Raw genomic sequence first — 27,610 nt, 5'->3', positions numbered from 1 at the left:
GCAGAAGACCCGAACAAAGCCGGAATCAGCTTCGATTGGGGTCTCCGATGTAGTAACCCAGAAGCAATGTCATCACATCACTTCCGGTTACTGGAGCCCTAAAACCACTTGGCGTTTTGAAAGCTTTTTAGTGCAGAGGAGAGGTTTGGGGTCTAAGACCCCAGATCCGTCCATAAAGAGTACTTGTCACAAGGGATGTTTCCATTCCTTGTTACAGCAATAAAAACGATCAAAAAAAAAAAATTTAAAGGACAGTGTAAAAATAAAAACTTTAAATGTGCAGAATATCATCACCTAATACCGGCTATCGGCCTGAAAGGTAGCCAGAAAATCGGTATTGGCCCTCAGAAAACTATATCGGTTGTTCCCTACTTTTAATTTTTTTTTTTTCCAGAGTGGAGAACTGCTTTAAGTAGCTTGTTATGCTTTTCATGATATTACTTTTTTCTCTGTCTCTGTCACCAGGACAGGAGGTTAGGGTAAGTTATGGTCAGTGAACAGATGCAGTAATTTCCTGAGTGAGGTTTTATTGCTTCCCACTGAATCTTACAAAAAACAGACAGATTTCTTTGTTAATGCCCAATTTATAAAAGGAAATGCTGATATACCTGTTGAAAGGAGTCTTCAAATAGCGTCTGCCTGGACACAGTTATCTTGACATGGCTCGGCAATGCATTCGACTGCAAATAAATGCACAGTCAAGTCAGTATGAGCAGGTTTGGTAAGATGGATGCAGACAGAAGAACATATTTAAATAACCTAACAGAGAGGATTACAAGGAAGACATCTTCCTTATCAGTGCCAGCACCTTCCAGCAGCAGCACATTTCAGAAAGAAGCACAATTCTGTCAATCAAACTTCTTAAGATTTGTAATCCTCAACAGACTTTAAAAAAATGATTACCTGACACAAATAACGAAAGTGGGCAAGCTTCCACCGAAAACTGCGTTCATAGGCAATCTGAGGTCCCTTAGTTCTAGAAGAGATAAACAGAAAAAAAAGTTAGTTTTAGCATTTTTTCAAATATAACCCATGCTGGGCTGGTGTGCTAAAAATTCTAAGATCACAAATTATTTTAACTATTGTATGATAATATATTATCGAAAGGTTGTGTTTAAAAAGTTATTTCATTGATACCTCCATCCCGGTTATCATATAAAATAGTAAGCCCTCCCTTCTTTTCCCAATGTACACTTGCACATTGGTAAATACTATTTTATATTGTATGATAATAGTGTGACAAAAACAATGACACTGTTTCTTTGCCACTAAACAAGCGCAATAGTACAGTCTCCTTTACTGTTTAACCAGCACAATCAGGCCTCAATTACTTTACACCATGAATCAGCCATTTGTTTATGCAGCTGAAGCAGCCAGATGCTGTGCGCAGGCAGCCCATTCAGGTCATAAAGGACGCAGGGGCTCCACGGACACAGTTGCTTGTCCTAAGTTGACAGGCGTGCAGGCACAGCCCTGAACGCATTCTGTCTGCATTCAGAGCCGATTACATGCACAAAGGTGTGAATGAGGTCTTATACAGTTCCTTCACTGTGAAATCAGTGCAAGTACACAGTTCCTTCAAAGTGCAACCACCACAAATACACAGATCCTTCACTGTGTAATTAGTGCAAACACACATTCTTCACTGTGCAATCAGAGCAAATACACAGATCCTTCACTTTGCAACCAACGCAAATACCAGGGTTCATACACATTTTTACTAATAAAATTCCATGACTCTTCCATGACTTTAAGTAAGCTGGGAGACGGTGTCACTTCAGGCGCACGGGCGAAAAAGCCAGCAATCGGATTGGAAGCTGTCGAGCACGCAGCTGCAGACTGGTGCTTTGCACCTTTAGCTCGGCTAGACAGCGCTGCCTCTCCCTTTTTCGAAATGTCAAACGTTTTACGACAGTGTACATTTAGCCCGTCCCGGGTCCTGATCTTTCTCCAGCCACTCTCATACTTTTCATCATGAAGCTATACATTTTTAAGGCACCTTTCAGACAGGCGGACCGTTCAGACCTCCTGTCCGTTTTTTTGGCGGATCTGAAGAGATGCCCCATGCATCTCTATAGGGCATCGGATGTTAGTCGGAGACATGTCCGCTGACATCCGATCCGATACGATCCGTCAAATCTTGATGGATGGAAACCCTATTTTCCATCCGTCCAGCGGATCAGATGAGAACGGACAGACGGTCCGTTCCCATCCGATTTCCCCATAGAGAACAGCGGGACCTGACAGCTCTGTCTCCGCACACAGCGTGGAGACACAGCTGCCATCTGCCTGCTCAGCGGGGGATCGGCGGATCGATCCCTCCGCTGAGATAAACGGAGTCCGGCGGCGGACCGTAATGTGTGAAAGGGGCCTAAAGCTGAATTTCCCTGGCATTGCTACACACTAACATTAGCTGAAACTGCGTTACCCCCATAAAGTTAACTATTGTAAGTTGACCAATATACTGGAGAAAGAAGATTAATGGGCGCTCCTGCTTGGGGATAAAGCTTCAGTTCAGGCAGTCATGAAGGTGCAGCCAGACTGGTGGATGGCACAGATTGCACAAATATGCGGCGCTTACTCTTTGTAGGCCGAAGCCAGGCAGAAAAGACAGAAAGGTGCCACTGTGGAGCAGATGCTTAATAATTTTATTGACACCTTTTACATGGTGTAAGCGTCTATCTGCATAAGAGGTAGGCGTCCTTCCAGGTCCGCGGTTTTTCCCTGACTCTGGAGAGCAGCAGCCGAGAGATGACACTATAGAACCAATCAGGGACTCACTTCTGATCGAGGCAGCGGTGAAGCGCATAGTCACTGGAGGGCCGCATGCCCGTGATGACGCTGGGGGGCGGTAACCACCTTTCCATCCACTTACCCGTATTGCTATACATTAACATAGAATTTTGAATTTGTGTCATGGAGTGGTGATTAAACTACATCTATGCCCGCTAGAGGATAAACTGTGATTATCCAGCCAATCAGATTAGCGGGAGCTGTATATCAATTCGCCGGGCGGGTAGATGCCTAGACTTCCGGATGACGCATTAGTGCGAAATGCAATGTTGTCTAAGCATTGCCCAGACATCCTAAACCAGCGACGCCATTTCCTGTCAGGCAGTGGAACGCACGCCGACCGCTGCCACGCTACAAAGCTTTTGGACGGGAACAAATTTGGTTCAGAACCTTGCCTGTGAGGGCGCCCCTTCAGGCTGGAGAAGGCTTGTCTGCGGAACCAGTAGTGCCCGCTTTTGACTTACCATTCCAGGGTCTCTTGGAGCCTCCTGTGAAGTTACGGGTGGCTCTCGAGCCCTTTTCCTGCGATCCAGGTGGACAAAAAGGCCGCTTATGAGCTGAGAAAAAAGGACTATGTTTTACGACGAGGTTCCTTGACTTAGCCACCTGCAGAAGTAAAGTACTCTTACCTCCCATAAGGCCCTTGATGATCTCTTCCATAGAGGCATCGACCAAATGGTCACCTACAAAAGGTAGAACAGTCAACACCTTTTTAGAAGCCTGGTCAGCCGACCAGTTCTTCAACCAAATTATGCGGCGAAGAATCAAGGCCGTCACGGATACCCTGCCAGGCCAAGAGGGCTGCATCCAAAGTACATCACAGATGTACTGTAGCCCCTGAATCAACTGATCCACCAGCTCAGGAGGGTGTTGACCCCCTGCCAGATCCTGGTGTAAAATTTTTGCCCATTCCGTTAAGGTCTGAGATACCAAGGAGATAGCAAACACCAACCTCAACATTGAAACTGCCACAGTGAAAAGGTCCAGAGCCTCAGCTGCCTTGTCCACAGGACCCTAAAGGATGGCAAAACCGTCAGTTTCTTCAGGAGAGACTCCTCAAAAGGATATCTCCAAGCGAAACGCTTAGGTATTCCAACAATGTGTTTCGGGGAACCCCACTGACTAGTTACAATCTCGTCAAAATAGGCAGGAAAGGGGAACACCTTAGTCACCTTGAAAAATCTGCGGTGCCAAACTGCACCTGCGACGCCGACTTAGTATCAGCTAAGTCCTCCAACTTTAATGTTTCCCGCACTGACACAATCAATGCCTCCACCAGCGCTTTTTCATGCGCGGTTGCAGAGGAGGGGGATTCATCCTCACTGTTAGAGCACTCAGGGTGAGTGGATGCAGACCCAGTGGGCTGACTCACGTCGGCGGGGGCCAAATCCACCTCAGACTCTGAGGCGGCAGAGGATACAGGTGAAGGCGGGAGATGCTTCTTGCTAGGCCGCCCTTTGGAGAGCCATATCAAACTTTGACACAAGTGACTGCAGGGCCGACATCATGGCCTCCAGGGCAGACTGAGATCCAGAGGGTCCGGCAAATTCAAGGAGTGGGTCAGGTGGTGATCCGCGTTCCAGGGGCTCCATGGTTAAAATTGAGCCGTGCTGTGCACAAAACCCTGCACGCCGCTTGGAACGTCAAAAGTAGCAGCGCACCCGCGGCGCAGTATATAGCAGAGGAAGGATCTTATACCCACAGAGACTCACCACCCCCAGAGCTGGAGAGTGGCAAACAGCCTGCCACACTGCGATCAAAGAGGAAGAGGAAACACCGATACTGACACTAGAGGGCCCCCGCTGCACGCCACCGCACTACAAGAAAATGGCCGCCGCTATCAATTACACAGGGAAACCAAAAACATGGCCACCGGACTACACAAACATGGCCACCAAAGACAGAAAACCATCCACAGCAAAACAGACGCCATGCGGATTTAAGGGAAGTAATAGTCCACCAGGGGGGAGCCCCCCAGGGACTCCCCCGCAGTACAAAGAATGCAGGCACCCCTAAAAGAGAACTGCCAGCGGCACACTCCCACTGCCTTCCGGCCCAACACCAAATCAGTAACCTCATAAAACGCCTGAGTGGGACTAGGGGAGGGGACAGGTGAGGACTACCAATGCAGGGGGGAACCGTGAGGGGAGGAAGGACACAGGGGGGCCTACCATCCCCATCAATTGCCATAGAAAAGAGGAGGGGGCACTACTCACCACACCTTGGCATTAGGCGGGCACCACTCCCGGGAGTCCACCGCACCATCTTGGAATGGGTGTGCTGCGGCCAGAGGTACTCTGCGACTCTGATCGTGACTGTTGTAGTGACAAGGGCTATGCGACCTTGCGAGGTGTTTCACTCACCGGCCAGCTTCCGTCCAGTGGAGCTATGTCGTGGCCAACCTAGAGAGGAGCTAATAGTTTGGTCGGATTTGCAGGCTAGACTGGGAAGACCATAAGGATCTAGAATATCCAGCGCGTCGCCCAGTTCAACTGTTGATTGTAGTTCACACAGGAATAGGTTGATTGTAGTTCACATAGGAACAGAGAATAAAGAGAAAGAAAGAAATTCCATTTAAAAAGTAAAAAATTACAGGACCGTAGATCCCAGCAGGGAGCCAGGTCCTTACTCCTGACTAGGCCGAAAAAACTGAAATCCTATAGCAGGAAGTGATGGTTTACGCCCTGGGACTGCCTCAGGGGCGTAACCAAAATTGTTTCCACCTAGTCCTACTCCTGAAGAGAACTTGAACATCCAATAATGAATACAAATGTATAAAAACATATTTATTCAGTTAATATATAAAAAGCATTATCAAAATGCAGACCTGAGGTCTTCCCTGGAATTCAGGCATTCACCCAGTCTCCTTGTTTCATGTGATACACATTGTTAGCCGTGATTGTTTTCAATTATGATGTATATTGTTTTTGTATTTACCTTTTGCATTTTGATAATGCTTTTTATATATTAACCGAATAGATAATATGTTTTTATACATTTGTATTCATTATTGGATGTTTAGGTTGCCTTTAAAGTCCCAAACCCTAGGGGAGTTTTTCTGGTATGCACAACAAGGAATAATGCAACTTACATCCTGACACATATGACTGGACAAACCCATTTTCTACTCATGAAGAGAGAGCAGCATAAGCCCAAAGATCTAGAAGACATGGAGCTGTGTCCCTCAGTGAACAAAAGAGAAATGGATTTTCGGTATGTCAAAAATCCCTTTTTCTCTTTCTTTCCTTGATGGACACAGCTCCTGATTTTTCTTAACCATTGGGATGTCCCAAAGCAGTGTTCAACATGAGGTAGAGCTGCACGATTCTGGCCAAAATGAGAATCACGATTTTTTAGCTTGGAATAAATATAACGATTCTCTGTGTAACAAAAAAAAAATTGGGATAACTTTACTGTTACGTTTTTTTTTTTATTCATTAAAGTCTATTAATTGCGTTTGAAAGACTGCTGCGCAAATACAGTGTGACATAAAATATTACAACAATCGCCATTTTATTCTGTAGGGTCTCTGCTAAAAAAAATATATAAAATGTTTGGGGGTTCTAAGTACTTTTCTAGCAAAAAAAAATGATTTTAACTTGCAAGCAACAAGTGTCAGAAAAAGGTCCAGTCTTTAAGAGGTTAAACTTCCTTTCTCCCTGGCAGAGGGAAGGAAAAGATACAATGTAATCATTTTTGTTTATAGTTACTGGGAGACTTTTTTTTTTTTTCCACAGCTGTTCTCTCTGCTATGCAAAGAATCGAGCATATTTCAGGTTTAGATCGTCAGGGGGGGTAAATCGAGATCGCGATTTTCATACGATTAATCGTGCAGCTCTAACATGAGGGGTGGGAAAAACCTCAGAAAAAAAAAATTAGCCAGTAAGGTAACACAGAGCTCTACCATAAACAACTGGAGCTCACCTGAAAAACTATACACCCTCAAAGAGGAGCAGGTCTTGTAAAACAGCAGCCTGCAAAACTTTGCGGCCAAAAGAAGCATCCGCAGATGCCAACACATCCACTTTAAAAACTTTGTAAAAGTGTGCACCGACAACCAGGTGGCCGCCGTGCAAACCTGCGTTAGTGATGCATGACGACAGAAAACCCAGGAGGCACTAGGCGCCCTAATAGAATGCACCTTGACAGGGAAAGGAGGAACCCGACCCTTGACGGAATAGGCCTGAACCACCGTCTGTCTGATCCATCTAGAAATGGTTGCAGAGGAGGCGGACAACCCTTTGTGAGGTCCGACCGTAAGCACAAAACAGACTTCCTAAAAGACTCCATAGCAGCCAGGTACATCCTAATTGCCCAGACCACATTCAAGGCATGCAAGGCAATTTCCTTTGAATGTATAGGCATGGGACACAGGGAAGACAATACAATTTCTTCAGTCAAATCAAAGTAGGAAACCACTTTAGGAAGGAATGATGGACAGGGGCAAAGCACCACTTTATCCTTGTGAATCACCATAAAGTGAACGACTTTATGGATAATGAGACTCTTCACACCACTGTGTTAAGGTGCGTTTGGATAAGTCCTGCATGCTGCATCTTTGGGGCAGGTTTTAAAAATGGCACCAAAAAGGTAGCTTCCCTTTGAAATGAATGGAAATTGCTGCAAAATTGCACCTCGTTTTTGGTGCGTTTGAGTCATATGTCCATTTTTTTTTTTCCAGGTGCAGGCAACCAAAAATGCACCAGACTGCATCCGAAACACTGCATAATCACAGTAAAAACACATATGCGTTTTTACAGTGATTTTGCTGCAGAGCAGTGTGAAAGGGTCCTAAAGGTGAGCAGAAGAACACAAGAACACTTGAAGTTTTACATCACAAATCAGCTGCAAGGCACAGTGTAGCCCAGATGACCTTTCACTCCAAAACTAACAAACAACTCCCTTGTGTCAGTCAAGGTTGTTTCAAGGCCTGACTCTTACACCATGAGATTAAGCAAATAATTACCCAAAGGTAGACTCTCTCCTTGGAGCGAACATAGGTCAACACACACACACCATACTAATATAACTTCCAGTTCTTAAAAGGGTACTCTTAGACAGGTCCATTACCAAAGTAAAACAGAAATTAATCTAGGGAGACATTTACATGAGAATGGTGAGCTAAATTCATTTATGTCATTGCAGAAGAAAATTTATACTTTACAAGGTTCCTTTATAGGGTGCACCCTTCAAAACATCCTGGGCACAGCAGGAGCTTTATCCTTGGAGATTTGCTCTCTGCCTCATTGACAGTACTTACAGGGAAGGAGAAGCCGAATAAAGTAATTCTCTTCTAATATGGTTGTACGTGTAATCTAAGTTTTAGCTATTTAGCGCCACAAACAGGCTATTTGATCTGCATGGCTACCAACATTTTTCTCTCATTACAGCAGGAATGCTCAACCTTTTGAAGAGCAAGGAGGACCACTTAAATTGATTGTAAAGTCTCCTTTTAAGAAAACAAAAATAACAAACAAGTTATACTTACCTCCTCTGTGCAGTTGGTCTTGCAAAAGACAGCCTGGATCCTCCTCTTCTCAGGTTTCTCGTTGCTGCTCCTGGCTCCTCTCTCCTATCGAATGCCCCCACAGCAACCAGCTTGCTATGGGTGCACCCGAGGTGTACTGCAGCTCCTTGTGTCCATTCAGACACAGAGCTGCAGTTCAGCCCTGCCCTCTCTCTCTCCTGATTGGCTAACTGGCTTGATTGACAGCTGCAGGAGCCAATGACGCAGCAGCTGTGTCTCAGCCAATCAGTAGGGAGAGTCCCGGAAGGCCGAGGGACTCGTGGACATCGCTGGCCAGAGAAAGGACACAGGTAAGTATTGGTAGGTGCTGGGGGGCCGCAACACACAGAAGGCTTTTTATCTTAATGCATAGAATGCATTAAGATAAAAAACCTTCTGCCTTTAAAACTCCTTTAAGTGATTTGGTAACCAGTTGCAGACCACAATGAACGATGGGATTTTTCCACTGCCCAGCCACAAATGTAAACAAGCCCTTACTGTCCTGAGCCCCATCTAAGGCTGCTTTAACACTGATGCACCACAGTTTACCGGCACTGTGAGTGCAGTGCAGTGCACCTGTGCCTTTCATCCAGCATAGCTGCCCTAAGTCATAGACTTCTATTACATCTTGCAGGAGTGGTGCACTTTCTGAAAATGCATTCAGAAAGTTCACCAAAACCACAGGATATAATAGAAGTCTATGGCTCAGTGCAGCTAACGTCCAGGAAAGCCGTAGGTGCACTCCACTTGCAGATCCGTCTGAAAGCAGGCAACAACCTTTTTTTTTTTTTTTATAAGTGCTAAAATGCTCATTGCAAAAGTGCAGTGTACGTGATGCTTAAGATGCCAAACTTTTCCTCCTCCAGCTTCTGCTGGCCTCACACTCCAGGGTGCTGGAAAGGTCCTAGGCCTATCAGCTTATGCAACTCCTGCTCCCTCAATAGTCACCTGCTTCCTCCGCTGCCAGCACCGGCTTCATGCACGCTGATGCTCTGGGCTGGCAGGTCGACAACACGCTGAACGCCATCTGGGCTTGCAGACCTGCAATTCCAGAGCATGCGCTTTCCTGGTTTGAGGTCGTGGGCCACATAAGAGGGCTCTGCAGGCCACAGGTTGAGCACCACTGCATTACAGTTTTCCTGAGGAAATATTGTGTGATATAAAAATATGCAACACCCACCATTTTATTATCTAGGGGCTCTGCTTAAAAAATATTTATATTGTTTGGGGGTTCTAAGTAGTGATTTTTACATGTAGGCAAGAAATGTAAGATTTGGCCCAGACTGGAACTGGTTGAAGGGAAATGCATTGAATTAATTTAATTTTCAAGTTTCAAAACTGATGTCTTATATAATTATTTATATAAAACTGCCAATCGATGCTTTGAACTTGACGATACCTGCTGTTCCCTTTTTGTGTAATGTATGGCGATACTACAAGGAAAAATCAACTCACATGCTACCCTACATAATCTCAACTGATATGAATGCGGAAAGGTAATGTGCAAGACTTTGAATAAAAAAATATCGCTCTATCTCTAGTTGGAGATAGCAAAGCATACACCGTTCACATGGTTAAATTTCCCACTATAACCAGCCGAAAAGCAATCAACAAAACAGCCCAACCCATCATGCACTGAGCAGTGTATGCATACTCTAAACAATAATATACACTAGAAAGGTCTCTTTACAAAGCTATACATAATAGATATTCCAATGCAGGGTAAGTGACAACATTGGTGTGAAATGAAGCAACAGACTGAATGAGCTAAAGAAAAATAAAATGTCAATAAAATAGAAAAGATATATACATATATTATGTATATTCTTCAACGAAAAATATTATGGGAAAGCTGGAAAGCTGGTTCTTTTTCTTGTAAATAACTACAGTCGGGAAGATTGTGATGAGCATGTTTTCTACAGAAACCTTCTGCAACACACACAGCCACAATGTGTCACTCTGCATTGTGTCTGCTTCATCGCAGGAAGGAATTGTATTGAATTTCAGCCTGGTCACAGCCCAGCAGAGAGTACACTGCATGCAAAGCTCTGGGTGAGCCCAAATGCAGAATGAATATGTACTGGCTGTTGCATTGGGACAAAAAACTTCTATGGGAAAGAGCTGAACAACCATGAATGCCAAAAACTCACACACGTATCCTTCCAACTTTTGTGTAAAGTATTTAACAATAACTGCATTCCAATCCTGGATCTGAATGGGACAGGTGAACATGCTTGGCATTACTTACACTGAAGACTTCCCAGTCCGAGGGTCATTGAAAGTGGTGGTCTTTGTGTTGTGATCTACAAAATACTTTACTCCCTCTCTTGTGTAGCGGATTTCCCAGCCCTCTGGCAAAGGATCCTCATTTTGTAAACTGTGGGAAGGGAGTAACCATTAACAGGTGGCCTTTCTTAATACAGCAATCTATTTTACAGTAACACGTAAACAGAGCATAGTACATAACAGTGACATTTTTAGTGACACCTGGAGCGATCCTTGGGAAATCAAATCATTTGCATAAGGTTATGTTGAAATATTAAAAAATGAATTTGTTTTAATACTGGCATAGAAAATCAAAAAAGATTGCAGAGAGAAAAGCATTTTTTATAGAGCAAACTTGCTAGTGCCTAGACCCAAAGTAAATTATTACCTATATCCTTATATAAAATTATCTGCAAATTTTGTGGCCTATAGACAGATCATTGCGTCGGGCTTAAGTGAATATCAGTTTGTACTTTGCGCACCTGTCAATTTGTTTTGTGTTAAATAATGATTTCATAAATCATTGAGTAATTGTGTTCACTAGATGTCAGATTTCTTCCTGAATCCTCCACAAACTGATCTGAGATCATGCAAGAGTAATTGGAAAACTACAACATGTTTGTACTACAACATTTATGCTCTATTGGCCTGGAATAAGGCATCACAGAACTTTCCAGTTGAATTAACTGAAAACTGATACTATTCAAAGTAACTATATTACAATGGTGATTTCATGATCCAGGTTACAAACAAAACCGCAAGAAGGGTGTTGCTATTACAATGCTGGGAATATTAAGTCTTACAAAGCTAATGGGTTAGACACTGCTCATAAATTCATTGCATGCATATGGTCTGAGGGCTATGCAAAAATTCATCAACAGGCAGAGTTCATGGTTAATTCTAGAACTGTGGGGGAACATTCATGTAGTTACACTGAGCATAAAAAGGCTTTCATTTTATCTTTTTACTAAAAGAAAAATAAAAAACCAACAATAGAGAACTATAGCCCAAAACCTTTTTTTCATTTTGGATTTCATTCATAGATCTCCATCTGTGTCCCATTGTGGAAAATTCCCTTCACTTTCTGTCCCATAGCCAAATAGGAACTGATAGGAAATTCTTGCAAATTAAAGCGGTAGTATCCCGCTTTTTGACACTTTTACCTACAGGTAAGCCTATAATAAGGCTTACCTGTAGGTATAATTAATATCTCCTAAACCGGCACCCCTGATGGGGTTTTAAACCCTCTCCACTGTATCCAAAGTAAAAAAAAAAAAAAGTTTTGCCTTTAGTTATACTTTAAGGCACACAATACTGCATCCTCCACCAATATTAATTCAAATGTTATTTTTTGCTTCAGGAATGTCATCCCTACCTGTGACCTCCCTAAACCATTCACTAGGTGAATATGATTCTAAAATGGCTCAAGCCTTTAAGTGCAGGGAATTATGGGAAATGTCAATGCTCTGTAAATAAATGGGTATACTGCTTTTCTGGATCTGTGGTGAAATGAAGCAAAGTAATGAATAAAGTAAATGACACAAATAGCAAATAATTACCCTTGTGTCCGAGGATCTTCCCACTGAGTTGTTTTCGTGTTGTGATTTACAAAATATACCCTATCTGTGGAGTCTACTCTTCTTTCTGGAGAATAAACAAATATACAATTTCAGTCGTATTAAAAAATCAAACAAAAAGTGTACGGCTGATGTAAAATTTGCAGTAAGCCATAGCAACAAATCTGATTTCAGTTACGGGACACCCATCATGAGAACAATATGTTGGCTGTGAATAGCATCTGAAACAAGTATGCGGTTATTGAAGTCAGAAATCATGATACAAATATTTGGAAAGGACGATCAGTATGGTGGTCAAAGAACTAGCATTTTTAGAGGCAGCTTAACCGGCAAGCCATCGGACTTCTTTTATGAAGCTCATTTCTAATCAGCAGCTATAATTTACACATCAAAATTGTTCTTTGCAATGCCAGGATAAGCCATCTTCCACAAATCCATGCTTTTATAATATTGATATATTCCACTATAATATTCTCTTACCCCAGCCTGGTGGTAAAGGTCCTAGTGGATCATTTTCTGCTGATAACATGGAAGCCTAGAATGCAACATTTTATAAGTTACTACATATATTACTGGTAATTGTCCTCAAACCTTTTCTTAAGAATAGAAAACTGAACATAAAAAAAAAGGTAAACACTTTGTACAGCCCATTCACCTGCATTCCAGTCCTCATAAGTTGCAAAGCATGTTGTTGTATGTACCTATCTATTACAATATGGGCTCTCAACGAATAGCCACACATGAAAAACCAACACCTGTTCCTTTTGATGCGTGCATGCGCCCATAGGAAATGAATAGGCACATCCCCAAAATGTACGTGCAACACAACCACCTAAATGTGAACAGGGCTCTAAGGCATAATTTCTTAGAAGAAACAAAATCCACAAGATATACTAAATTAAATACATTAATTGCATTAAAAAAAGTCATTAACTGCATTTTACATCTGTCTATACAGGGAGTGCAGAATTATTAGGCAAATTAGTATTTTGACCACATCATCCTCTTTATGCATGTTGTCTTACTCCAAGCTGTATAGGCTCGAAAGCCTACTACCAATTAAGCATATTAGGTGATGTGCATCTCTGTAATGAGAAGGGGTGTGGTCTAATGACATCAACACCCTATATCAGGTGTGCATAATTATTAGGCAACTTCCTTTCCTTGGGCAAAATGGGTCAAAAGAAGGACTTGACAGGCTCAGAAAAGTCAAAAATAGTGAGATATCTTGCAGAGGGATGCAGCACTCTTAAAATTGCAAAGCTTCTGAAGCGTGATCATCGAACAATCAAGCATTTCATTCAAAATAGTCAACAGGGTCGCAAGAAGCGTGTGGAAAAACCAAGGCGCAAAATAACAGCCCATGAACTGAGAAAAGTCAAGCGTGCAGCTGCCAAGATGCCACTTGCCACCAGTTTGGCCATATTTCAGAGCTGCAACATCACTGGAGTGCCCAAAAGCACAAGGTGTGCAATACTCAGAGACATGGCCAAGGTAAGAAAGGCTGAAAGACGACCACCACTGAACAAGACACACAAGCTGAAACGTCAAGACTGGGCCAAGAAATATCTCAAGACTGATTTTTCAAAGGTTTTATAGACTGATGAAATGAGAGTGAGTCTTGATGGGCCAGATGGATGGGCCCGTGGCTGGATTGGTAAAGGGCAGAGAGCTCCAGTCCGACTCAGACGCCAGCAAGGTGGAGGTGGAGTACTGGTTTGGGCTGGTATCATCAAAGATGAGCTTGTGGGGCCTTTTCGGGTTGAGGATGGAGTCAAGCTCAACTCCCAGTCCTACTGCCAGTTTCTGGAAGACACCTTCTTCAAGCAGTGGTACAGGAAGAAGTCTGCATCCTTCAAGAAAAACATGATTTTCATGCAGGACAATGCTCCATCACACGCGTCCAAGTACTCCACAGCGTGGCTGGCAAGAAAGGGTATAAAAGAAGAAAAGCTAATGACATGGCCTCCTTGTTCACCTGATCTGAACCCCATTGAGAACCTGTGGTCCATCATCAAATGTGAGATTTACAAGGAGGGAAAACAGTACACCTCTCTGAACAGTGTCTGGGAGGCTGTGGTTGCTGCTGCACGCAATGTTGATGGTGAACAGATCAAAACACTGACAGAATCCATGGATGGCAGGCTTTTGAGTGTCCTTGCAAAGAAAGGTGGCTATATTGGTCACTGATTTGTTTTTGTTTTGTTTTTGAATGTCAGAAATGTATGTTTGTGAATGTTGAGATGTTATATTGGTTTCACTGGTAAAAATAAATAATTGAAATGGGTATACTGTATATTTGATTTTTGTTAAGTTGCCTAATAATTATGCACAGTAATCGTCACCTGCACACACAGATATCCCCCTAAAATAGCTAAAACTAAAACAAACTAAAAACTACTTCCAAAAATAGTCAGCTTTGATATTAATGAGTTTTTTGGGTTCATTGAGAACATGGTTGTTCAATATTAAAATAATCCTCAAAAATACTCATTTGCCTAATAATTCTGCACTCCCTGTATTTCAGCCTTCTGTGATCCTCTGCACACCATAAATATCACTAGAAAAGGGAGGGTTAACACACTCTGAGCCAGTCAAGCTTTCGCATCTTGCAAAATTCTGTCAATTACAAGTGCCTGTAGATGACAGCCTGTTTACCAACTGGGCCTTTTGTGGATGACAATTCCACTGTCTATGAGGCAGCACATGACAATACCTAGAGAGATCCCGAGAAACTGTCTTTTTATGGCTCCACCTCACCCTTCTACTTCTCTAAACAAAAGCCATTTTAGGGGAGATGAAAGAGTTGGTTCTGCACTATGAGAGTTGTCTGGATCACAAGACTAACTGCTCAGAATTACAAAACCATTGACAGATATGTATTCCTTTGTGTGTTTGGTTGTTTGCCTGTTCAGCTTTAAAGTGTATGTTACCCTAAATTTCCCATCCTTTGTGTCAGTGAGAGGAAAAGTGTCCCATCATTCGTGTCAATCAAAGGAATTTTGCTTCATGGTTGGTGTCACTGGCAGGAATAGTAGCCCTCTGTTGCTATCAATGATGGCATTATGCCCCCATTGTTTATGTCAATGGACGTAACTGTGCCCAGTTGGTGTCAGTGGTAGGAATATTGCCCCAATGCTGGTGTCAGCGACAGGAATTATGCCCCATTGTTGGTGTCAGTGGTGAGAAGAGTGCCCCAAGGGCTGGATAAAGTCAAACTAAGGGCCACAGTTTGGGGACCGCTGTTTCTAAACTGACCACACAAAGTACAGAAGCTGAACTGTGGCTGCATGTAAGGTAAATATCTCCTAAATGGTACATGTTTAGGAGATATTTACAGTACCTATAGGTAAGCCTTATCATAGGCTTACCTATAGGTACATTAAAAAAATAGCGCACACATGCAAAAGAAATGACTATTAAATATGAAGACAATCCATAAATAAAAATGGGGATTTGGTCCCACCATATGGCCATATCGTGCTCAAGCCCACCACTACGTCAAAGTACCCCATTGTCAGTGGGTCCTACACTATCCATAAAAAAGGATGAATCCAGCCTCTCTAACCCTTGGAGACAACACTCCTTGCTGGGAGAGATGTGCTAATGCACTACAAGGGACTCCTCCTATATCTACTTGATAGTGGACACTGATAGAGTACAGGTGTGTGTGTGGGGGGGTGGGGTGCTCAACCTCAGGAGTCTGGTCAGACCGAATACATAATAAACAAGCAAAATGTTGGGGAAGCAAACCCTGAACATGTATTTCTAAAGCTGGTGCAGCTATGAAACAAGCGACATGCATACTAAAAAAGAATAGCGCACACATGCAAAAGAAATGACTATCAAATATGAAGACAATCCATAAATAAAAATGGGGATTTGGTCCCACCATGTGGCCATATCGTGCTCAAGCCCCCCACACACACACCTGTACTCTATCAGTTTCCACTATCAAGTAGATATAGGAGGAGTCCCTTGTAGTTTGGGGTACTTTGACGTAGTGGTGGGCTTGAGCACGATATGGCCATATGGTGGGACCAAATCCCCATTTTTATTTATGGATTGTCTTCATATTTGATAGTCATTTCTTTTGCATGTGTGCGCTATTTTTTAATATGCATTTCGCTTGGTATATAGCTGCACCAGCTTTAGAAATACATGTTCAGGGTTTGCTCCCCCAACTTTTTGCTTGTTTACCTATAGGTACAACTTGCAGAGGAGGGTTTACTTCCTCTTAAAAGAGCAGCCTGCAAAACCCTGCGGCCAAAAGAAGCATCCGCAGATGCCAACACATCCACTTTGTAAAAGTGTGCACCCACGACCAGGTGGCCGCCTTGCAAACCTGATGACAGAAGGCCCAGGAGGCACGGAGCACCCAAGTAGAATGCACCTTGACAGGGAAAGGAGGAACCTGACCCCTGATGGAAATGGCCTGAACCACCGTCTGCCTGATCCATCTGCAAATGGATGCAGAGGAAGTGGACAACCCTTTTCAAGGTCTATCAGTGAGCACAAAGATTGTCTGACTTCCTGAAAGACTCCGTAGCTGCCAGGTACACCCTAATTGCCACATCCAAGGCATGCAATGTCATTTCCTTCAGATGTTTAGGCCTGGAACACAGGGTAGACAACACGTTTTCATTTAAATGAAAATCAGAGACAAACTTTGGAAGGAACGACAGACAGGGGGCGAAGAACCACCTTATCCCTGTGAATCATCAGGTAAAGTGAACGACATAACGCCGCTGGTTCCGACCCCCTGCATGCAGAGGTGATAGCCGCTAAAAAGACCACCTTCTGGGACAGCGTAAGCAGGGGAATCTCCTGAATATAGAAGTGTGGCTTCTGTAGAGCTGAAAGCACCACATTAATATTCCCAAGGGGGCAACGGAGCCCGCTCTGGAGGAACCAAATGTCGGACACCCTGAAGAAAAGGTACGCACCAGGGAGTGTGTGGCCAAAGGTTGTTGGAAGAAGACCACCAAAGCCGACACCTGGCCCTTGATGGTACTCAAGGCCGATTTCTGTTCAACCCCCCCCTTGAAAGAAGGTCAAGATTAGATTAGAAGGTCAAGGTAGATTTCCTAGCTTTCAACAGTGTAGGAATCACCGACTCAGATAAACCCCTATCCTTCAGCACCTGGCATTCAACAGCCAAGCTGTTACAGCCAGCAACTGTGAAGCATAATGGAAGATCGGTCCTTGGGACAGCAGATCCTCCCTGAGAAAAAGCTGCCAAGGAACGTTGGCAACCAGCCGCACCAGATCGGCGTACCAAGCCCGGCGAGGCCAGTCCGGAGCCACTAAGATGACCGGAATCCCTTCTGCCTCGATCCTGCGTAAAAGTCCTGGTAGAAGCTTGAGAGGAGGGAAGGCGTAAATCAGACGATACTGACCCCATGGGGCCACCAGTGTGTCTGTGGTGTCCACCAGAGGATCCCTTGGCCGAGCCACAACAGATCCCTTAGCTGAGATGCCAACAGATCCACCTCAAGGGTGCCCCACCAGGGACACAGTTGATGAAACACCTCCGGATGAAGGGACTACTCCCCATGGTCCAACTCCTGCCGACTGAGGTAATCCGCCTGCTAATTTTCCACGGCGGAGAGGGCTGGAATGAACCGTTGTACCCACCTTAGACTGACGGCTACCTCCAGAGCAGCCAGGACACTTCTTGTGCCCCCTTGGTGATTGACATAAGCCACGGCCGTGGCATTGTCTGATTGAATACGCACTGGACAACCCGGAAGACAATTCGTCTAATGATCCAGACACAGTCTGATCGCTCTGAGTTCCAAGACATTGATCGGGAGTCTGGACACTTCTAGCGTCCAGATCCCCTAAGCAGAATGCTCCCCGAGGACGCCTCCCAAGCCAGACAGGCGGGCATCCGTGGCCGAGTCCAGAGTCAGGTCCAGATAGTCCAGCTTTGTGGACGGAACCAGAGCAAAGTTCTGAAAATTCAGAATCCAGCCGAACTCCCGCAGAGTTTGTATTGTGATCTCCATGTTTTCCACCAGAGCAGAGGGAGACTCCACTCGCAGAAGGAGATTGTCCAAGTAGCCCAGTTCCACCATTCCCATTGGCATAGCAAAGCTAGCACCGGGGCTAGTACTTTTGTGAAGACCCAAGGAGTAGATGCAAGACCAAAGGGTATCACCACAAACTGATAATGCTCCTCTTCCACAGCAAAGCGGAGAAATTGCTGGCGACTGGAATATATTGGAATGTGAAGGTAGGCATTCTTGATATCGATAGAGGCGAGGAAATCCCCCACGCAGGAATGCCACCACCGTTAAATGCATTCTGAACTTCTATACCCACACAAACCAGTTTAGCGCCTTGAGGTTCAGGATTGGATGCACTTTGCCTTCCTTCCTGTGAACTGTGAACAGCTTTGAGTAAAAACCCTGAAAACGTTCCGAAGTCGAAACCGGGACAATTACCCCTTGATGTAACAGGTCTTGTACCGCCCCAAACAGACCCTGCAAGCAGTCCAGGAACAGGCACAAGTTGGAAGGAAAAACCTTGCTGTGGGACAAGAGCGAACCTCGATCTTGTAGCCAGACCAAATGACTTTGTGGACCCACTTGTCTTGCACCCGGGAAGTCCACGGGTCCGGAAACCAGCGACGACATTTCCCCACCCCAGATATGGGTGAGGGCGCACCTTCATGCAGAATGAGCCTTGCCCCCAGGTCTGGAGAAGCCCGATCTTGTTTGCCAGACCAGGTTCGTTTGAATCCTCCTGAAGAGGCCCTGAAAGGCTCTGAGCCCTTTTCAGTCGACCCTGAGGGATGAAAAAACTTCTTATGAGCTGGGAAGGAAGGCCCAAATCTACGACGAGGTTCCTTGCCCTTAGTAGCCTGTGGAAGAAAAGTACTCTACCCCTTGGCAGACCTTTAATGATTTCATCAAGGGTAGCTCCAAACAGGCAATCTCCTTAAAAAGGAAGATCAGTCAAGGTCTTTTTTGAAGTTAGATCCACAGACCAGCACTCGAGCCAGAAAAAAACACACCGAAGGTCCACTGCCAAAACAGAGGCGAGCCGCATCCAAAAAGGCATCAAAGATTAACTGCAGCCCCTGGACCAGCTGGTCCTCCAGCTCGGCTAAGGCGGGGGGAGCTGTTCCCCCTCTAGGTCACGGTGTAGGAGCTTAGCCCACTCAGTCAGAGTTTGCGACACTAGGGCAATGGTAAACACCAGCCTAATTGCCAAACCAGCCAGAGTGTACAGAGTGTGCGGGCCACAGCCTCCGACTTCCGGGCAGCTGGATCCCTAAAGCCCAGGGACTCTTCAACTGGAATCATGGTTGCCTTGTTTTACCTGGAAACCGTAGGCTCCACCAACGGTGGAACAGTCCACTTCTTAAAAAGCGACTCCTCATAGGGGTAACGCCTAGTAAAGCGCTTAGGGACCCCCACGGAAACACTTTGGTAGTCCCCACTCTTTAGCGACAATTCTGTCAAAATAGACAGGGATAGAAAACACCTTTGCCACTTTGGAAGGCTTGTGGGTGCCTAAGGGCATCTGTGCCTCCGTCGTGGCTTCAGCTGCATCTTCCATCTTCAGGGTCTTTCACACAGATACAATCAGTGCATCCACCAGTGCCTATTCCTGCAGATCTGATGAGACAGATGAGGCAGGGGAAGGCAGAGGTGCATTTTGCTAACCTGTCGCCGCAAGCTACCTCCACCCAGGACACGAGGGACTCCAGGACCGCTGTGCATGGATGAATGGTTGGGACCCAGGGGGCTCCGCAGCCTCAGAAAGGGGATCAGGTGGGGAAATGTGCTCCAATTGTTCCATGAGTCACCATGAGGACCCCACAAAAAGTGTAACACACAGCAAGGGACAACCCCCACCGCTCTGGCAGCACCACCCGGTCACCAGGCACAAAGCACCAAGCGATCCTCAGCAGAGAGGGAGAGGACCACACCAGACAACACCCACAGGATTCAGGCAATGCAGCCACCAGGATAATCTGAACTACACATGCGGCGATCAGGAAGTAAAATGATCCAGGAGTCAGCACCAGGGGATGAGGAGGGGCTCCCACCACCGAAATCGCTGCACACAGGGCTCCACTGTCATAGCCGCCGTTATTTTCAGTGGCAAACCACAAGAAAATGGCCGCCGGACTACACAAACATGACTGCCGTGTATAGAAACACAGGCTACAACAAAATGGCTGCCCCATGAGGCTTACAGGGACCCAGGAGGGAGACCAGGCCTCAAGGACAGATCCAGGAAAGGAGCCCCTAGCAGGTACAACTCTCCCCTCCGCACAAGCGCTCATCAGCGGCGCCCCCCCATTTCCAGTGAGCGCCTTGCCCCCACCTGAGGAAAGTCGCCAGACCTCCAGAATAGCCCCAGAGTGGAGAGGGAGGGGAAGCAGGATGAGAAACTTGGCGGGGGGGGTGCCTGCGGGAAGAAGGGAAACCTGGGGGTCCGACCGTCCCAAGAAGGGGTCCATGTCCACCCCAAAACCCTCCAGGGGGAGCAGCTACTCACCATACGAGAAACCAGGCAGGCACCGCTCCAGACAGAACCCCTCTCCATCAAAATGGGGGGCTGTCGGACAGGAGGAACGCTGCGACTTGCTAGGCATTTGACCTACGTGACCTTGCTAGGCATTTAACGCGCAGGCCAGCCCCCGTCCAGTGGGGCTATATTGCGGCCGACCTAGCGTGGAGCTGAGGTCTGCGCGGACTCGCTAGCAGGACTGGGGTGACCACTGGATTTAGATTATCCAGCCTGTCCCCCAGTTTGACAGTTGATTGTAGATCTCACAGGAAAAAAAAAATGTATCTAAAAATGTTTTGCCAAAGATCCCAGCAAGGAAATAGGTCCTTACTCCTGACTAGGCAGAAAAAAAAAACTGAGTGGCTATAGCAGAGAGAGGGAGTATACCCCCTGGGACTGCCCACGGGTGCAGCCAGAATTATTTTCTGCCTAGTTTCCTACTCCTGTAGGGGGCAGTATAACCCAATGGTTATGAATATCAGGAGCTGTGCCTGTCAATGAACGAAAAAGAAAGAAGCATTTCCTGCAGCTACAACTTCAGAAGAATCATACTAATAAAAATCCAAAACTATTTCATCCAACTGCAGTGGGTACAGATTAGTGATTGACCGATCCCGTTTTTTTAGTGCCGATGCCGATATTTTGGTAATCGGATATCGGTATCGGCCGATATTTTCGGAAATTTAAAAAAAATAATAATTTTTTATTTTTCACAGGTACTATTGTGAAGGGATCTGGGGGTCTAAAAACCCCTCCTCTCCACTTAAAAGAATTCAAAACACCAAGTTTGGCTGTTTTGAATGCTCGCATTTTTTTGAATTTGCCGCCGAGTACCCGGAAGTGATGTCATGACATCACTTCTGGGTTTTTTATATGGAGACCCGATCAGAGCCGAATGCGGCTTTGATCTGGTCTTCTCTTCAGCGGCCGTGCAGGTAGGATGCCCGGGTCTCTTCCCGCTCCTTGTAATGACAGCCGAGTGGCTTCTCAGCCGCATCGGTTGTCATTACAAGACAGCCGACCGTCGGCTATGGACGCCGGTACCGGGTTGATGCCTCTAGCTGCAGGCATCACTCCGGTACAAGCACTTTCCCGAAATATCGGCAAGATCGGTAACCTCAGGGGCGATTCTGATATATCAAGGAAAGTGCATATCGGCCCCCGATATATCGGCAATCCCTAGTACAGATAACTAGTTAAGAGACCTAACACACCGAATAGAGGTATCGCTGGTTGAACTGCTGCATAGCTCCCTGGAGTTGATTTCGTTGGGATTGCCACTGTTCAAAGTTCCGCACAGACTCCATGGTAGGCCGCTGCCATGTCGTAGTTCTAGTGTTATGGTCAACATAGTAAACCCTTCCACGGTCATCAACCCGCCTTTCCCATCTGAAAGATAAAATTTAAAAGTTGTAATTTAGAAGGCAGGTCTTAAACTCCAAACACAACTCTCCATTTTTCTATGGCAGGTATTGATTGCCTGCAGCATCTTCACGGATCTCCGTGACTCTGAACCAAAAAAAATTTCTCAGATTTTTAGCCCAGTTACTGGTGTCACTTGTACAATCGTGTTTTGTATTTACTCGAGAATCCACTAGAGCTTGCGGTCAAGTGAGGCATCATCTTTCCTGTAGTGGATTACCCCACACAAATAACTTTTACCATTACTGCTAAGGCATGGGAGTGATCTCTTTATAGAGTCCCTGGAAATGGAACCCTGCTACAACTTCAACTAAAAAGCAAAAATACTTTCCTGGGTGAAGTTCTATATAAAAACGCAAAAATCCCGAAATTGCAGGTTACAAATACAATGGGTATAGAAAAGAATCACATTCTGTTGCTTTGCAGCCTGAAATGAAGACAGATACTGTTCTTGTATTATCCAGCTGTATTTACTCAGTGAAACTTAAAACACCCAAGTGAAAGATATAACACCAACATGTCAGGAAAAAAAAATTCAAAAACAGAATCGCTGAGTTGGGAAAAGGGATCACCCCCTCCTAAAAATCACTTTTATCAGCAAACACAATCAGGTGCAGATTATCACCTTCTCAATGGCACACACACAGTCATTTGACTTCCATCTGTGATCAGCTGTGGTCTTTTTGATTAGTTCAGAATGAAAAGGGCTTTCCTGGAGCATTTTAGTCCCTGTCAAAAGATTTCTGGGATAAAGGTTGTGGACAGGCACAAGTCAGGAGATGGATACAAAAAAATGCCAAAGGCTTTATAAATGCCCTAGGAGCACAATTACCTCTAATATTAAGAAGTGAAAAGTATTTGGTAAACACAGACCCTCCCTCGATCGATGCTCCAAACTGAATGAAAGAGCCAGGAGGAAACTGGAATTTATGACAAAGAGTGGTCACTGTGTGCACGTGACAATATCACAAATTCTTCACAAAAGTGGCTTGTATGGGAGGGTTGCAAGAAAAAAAGTCACTCTTCAGGAAAGGCCACATGCAATTACAACTGAGCTTTGCCAAAACACACCATGAAGATTCTGAGGCCACATGGAAAAAATTGTTATGGTCAGATGAGACTAAAATAGAATCATGTGACCTCACCACCAAACGATACATCTGGCAGAAATCCAATACAGCGCACCATCCAAATAACACTATTCCTAGAGTAAAGCATGGCGGTGGTAATAAATGGATTTTTGTAAGATCTTACCGTAAAATCCTTTTCTCTTAAGCTCATTGACAGACGTAGTCTTCTTGATTCTCAAGAGCTGGGTTATGTTGTCTCCGCAGGAGTAGGACTAGGCAGAAAGACAAAACGTTCTGGCTCCACCTTAGGGGCAGTCCCTGAGGGTATATCCTCCCTCTCTCTGCTACAGGGAATCAGTTCTGTTTTAAAGCAGTACAGAGAATTTAACCCAACCCAACTCAATGATAGAGGGGCGGGTACTACGTCTGTCAATGAGCTTAAGAGAAAAGGATTTTACGGTAAGATCTTACAAAAATCCATTTTTCTCTATCGCTCATTGACAGACGTAGTCTTCTTGATTCTCAAGAGCTGGGACATCCAGAAGCAGTGCCACAAAATGAGGGGTGGGATTGACAGAATCAAAATCCAATCTAGAAGGCCCAACCGGAGCCAACCAGAAGTATCAAAGGACTCATCGAGTAAACAGATGAGACCTACCCCACAAATCCTCGAGGTAGACCAACAGTCTCCTCAAACAGTGGCCTGCAGGAACCTTGCAGCCAGAAGAGGCATCTGACGATGCCATCACATAAACCTTATACAATATTGTAAAGGTATGAACCGACTACTAAACAGTCGCCTTGAAAACCTGAACCACTGACGCCTGATGGCGGAAGGTCCAGGAAACTCTAAGCGCCCGAGTAGAATGCGCCTTAACAGGGAACGGGGGATCCCGACCCTTAGATAAAATAAGCCTATACCACCGTCTGTCTGATCCATCTAAAGATGGTCGCAGCAGAACAGGCAACCCCTTCTTAGGGCCATCCGTGATCACAAACAGTGAATCCGTCTTACAAATTGAATCCGTAGTATTCAAGTATATCCTGATCGCCCGAACTACATCCAAGGAATGCCATGCAAATTCTCGAGGATGATTGGGCTAAGGACATAGGAAGGACAATACACTGTCCTTATTCAATGAAACTTTGAAACCACCTTAGAAGGAAGGATGGATTCGGATGAAGAACAACCTTATCCCTATGAACCACCAGATCTGGGGAACAACAGTATAATGCAGCCAGTTCTGACGCCCTGCGTGCAGAAGTGATAGCCACCAAGAAGACCACCTTCTGGGATAAAGTAGGCAAGGGAATCTCCCTGATATTTTCAAAGGGAGGTGTCTGAAGAACCGACAGCACCAAATTAAGATCCCAGGATGGTAACGGCGCGTGCACTGGCAGAGCCAGGTGTCGCACCCCCTGGATGAAATTCCGCACCAAGGAATGAGTAGACAAAAGCTTCTGAAAGAAGATAGCAAATGCTGAAACCAGACCCTTGATAACACTCAAGGCCAGCTTCTGCTCAACTCCCTGTTGCAGAAAGCCAATATTCGGACTACCGAATAAAGATGTAGATGGAACCCAAGGGATTCACATCACACAATATAAGACTTCCATGTACGATGATAATCTTTCTGGAAGTCGCTTTCCTTGTTTTAACTAGAGTAGGAATAACTGAAGCTGACAATCCCTTGTCCTTCAGCACCTGGGTCTCAATAACCAGGCCGTTTAAAACCAGCGATCGTAAAGCAGGATGGAAGATCGGTCCCTGAGACAGTAGATCCTCCCTGAGTGGAAGTCTCCACGGGACGTCCGCCATCAGTCTGACCAAGTCGGCGTAACAAGCTCGACGAGGCCAGTCCGGAGCTGCCAGGATTACTGGAATTCCTTCCTCCTCTATCTTGCGAAGAAGTCTTGGCAGTAACCCAAGAGGAGGGAAGGCATACATTAGCTGGTATTGCCCCCACGGGGCGATCAGTGCGTCTGCGGTTTCTGCTAGAGGATCGCGGGAGCGAGCCACGAATCTCTGAACTTTCCTGTTGAATCGAGATGCCAACAGATCCATATCCGGGGTGCCCCATCGTAGGCACAACTGGTGGAAAACGTCTGGATGGAGGGACCATTCCCCCTGATCCAGAGTCTGACGGCTGAGATAATCTGCCTGCCAATTCTCCACCCCCGGAATGAACACCGCAGAGATTGCTGGAACAAATCGTTCCGCCCAGCGAAGAATGCAAGCCACTTCTTTGGCCGCTCGGACACTCTTGGTGCCCCCCTGGTGATTGACATAAGCCACGGCCGTGGCGTTGTCCGACTGGATCCGAACCGGGCTGCCCTGGAGCTGCTCGGTCCAGTGAATCAGACAAAGTCTGATCGCTCTCAGTTCCAATACATTTATCGGTAACCTGGATTCTTCCGGGGACCAAAGTCCCTGGACAGATAACTGACCGAGAATTCCTCCCCATCCGGATAGACTGGCATCCGTGGTCACTGTCGTCCAATATATTGGCAGAAATGACTTTCCCTGGCTGAGCATCGGAGACCGAAGCCACCAGACCAGAGACTCTCTGGTCTGTTTGCTCAATCGGATCTGATTGTCCAGGGATTCCGGATTCCGATTCCATCTGAGAGGAATCTCTTGCTGAAGAATTCGGGTATGGGACTGGGCAAATGGGACTGCTTCGAAGGAAGCCACCATCAACCCCAGACCCCTCATGCAAGTCCGAAGGGAAGACCAGCTGTTGGTGGACTGCTGATTGAATCTTTCGGAGTTTCCCTACCGGAAGAGAAAACTCTTGCCCTGACTGTGTCTAGAATTAGACCCAGATATTCGAGCCTCTGGGTGGGAACCAGAAATGACTTTTGCTGGTTCACCAGCCACCCGAATTCCTGTAAAGAAATCATAGTAATTTCTATGTTTTGTAGCAAGGTCTGAGGAGACTCTGCATGAAGCAGAAGATCGTCTAGGTAACCTAGAATCGATATGCCTCTTTGGCGCAGAAGTGCCAACATTGGGGCCAACACCTTCGTGAAGACCCGCGGAGCCGTGGCGGGACCGAGAGGTAACGCCACAAACTGATAGTGGTTCTCTTCTACAGAAAAACGTAGAAACCGCTGATGTCCTGTGAAAATGGGAATGTGAAGATATGCGTCCTAGATGTCTATGGACGCTAGGACATCCCCTGGATGCAGAAAGGCTGCTACTGTGCGAATGGACTCCATTTTGAATCTTCTTATGTAGACAAAAGAATTGAGTACCCTTAAGTCCAGAATTGGACGCACTTTGCCCTCTTTCCTGAGTATTGTAAATAGGTTTGAATAAAAACCCCTGAAAGCGTTCTGTCCAAGGAACGTGGACTACCACTCCTTGTTGTAGTAAATCTGTGACTGCTCTCCACAGATCGTCTAAACGATCCGGGGATAGTCGGCTATTGGAAGGGAAGAATCGCGCCGGTGGGAGAGATCGAAGCTCGATCTTGTACCCTGACCTTATGACTTCGCAAACCCATCTGTCCGGGATTCTGGAAAGCCATGGATCCGGGAACCGGCGAAGACGTCCCCCCACCCCAGTTATGGGTGGGGGGCGCACCTTCAGGCTTTGGACGGTTTATCTTCAGGTCTAGAGGGGGCGGGCTTTTGCTTGCCCGACCAACGACCCCTGACGCCCTCCTGCAGGAGCTTTGGAGGACTTAATTTTTTCACCCGCGGGACGAAAAAAAAAAAACCTCTTGTGAGCAGAAAAAGAAGGCCCTCGTCTTTGACGAGTTCCTTTACCTTTAAAATTTTGCGGTAAAAAGGTGCTCTTTCCACCCGTGAGATCCTTAATGATCTCATCTAAGTTGGCTCCAAATAGACGCTCTCCTAAAAAGGGGAAATTAGCCAATGCTTTTTTGGAACCTTGGTCGGCTAACCAACCTTTTAGCCACAGTGTACGCTTGAGAACCACCGCTGAGACAGATGCTCGCGCCAATAATGAAGTGGCGTCTAACGCCGCATCACACACAAACTGTAACCCCTGTATCCTCTGTTCCAACAAATCTGATACCGCCTGAGGGACCTCTTCTAGGTCCCGGCGTAACCACTTGGTCCATACAGTTACAGCCTGCGAAACCAGACCAATAGCAATTATTGGTCTGAAAGCTGATCCAATCAAGGTAAACATGGTGCGAGACATAGCTTCTATCTTGCGATCCACTGGATCTTTAAAAGACGGAGCGTCTTCTAGAGGAATAACCGTGGCTTTATTCAATCTAGCAATTGGTGAATCCACCACAGGTGGTTCTGTCCATTTCTTAATGAGGGTTTCCTCAAACGGATAACGCCTGTTAATGCGTTTAGAAATAGTAGAAATGCGTTTTGGCAGACTCCATTCTTCTTTGATTGGATTGCCAAAACATTTGGGCAATGGAAAAAACCTTCGCCACTAGATGCGTTTTTAGTCCCAAAAG

General features: G+C 45.6%; 1 protein-coding gene across 3 annotated transcripts in view; it reads right to left on the bottom strand.

The window, feature by feature from the left end:
- WWP1 (WW domain containing E3 ubiquitin protein ligase 1) overlaps positions 1–27,610 on the bottom strand; it is a 320,828-nt gene that overhangs the window by 32,191 nt on the left and 261,027 nt on the right. For all 3 annotated transcript variants that reach the window (XM_082258087.1, XM_082258088.1, XM_082258089.1), the window contains exons 10-15: positions 21,885–22,059; positions 12,622–12,676; positions 12,124–12,208; positions 10,548–10,676; positions 904–976; positions 609–680 (exon numbers count right to left, since the gene is read on the bottom strand). In XM_082258087.1, coding sequence (XP_082114213.1) covers positions 609–680; positions 904–976; positions 10,548–10,676; positions 12,124–12,208; positions 12,622–12,676; positions 21,885–22,059 — 589 coding nt within the window. The remainder of the gene's footprint in view (positions 1–608; positions 681–903; positions 977–10,547; positions 10,677–12,123; positions 12,209–12,621; positions 12,677–21,884; positions 22,060–27,610) is intronic.

Source organism: Pelophylax lessonae (assembly GCF_965119305.1).
Source record: "Pelophylax lessonae genome assembly, chromosome: 5".
Taxonomy (NCBI): Eukaryota; Metazoa; Chordata; class Amphibia; order Anura; family Ranidae; genus Pelophylax; species Pelophylax lessonae.
Note: the sequence above shows the minus strand (reverse complement) of the source record. Positions and strands in the feature narration are given on the sequence as shown.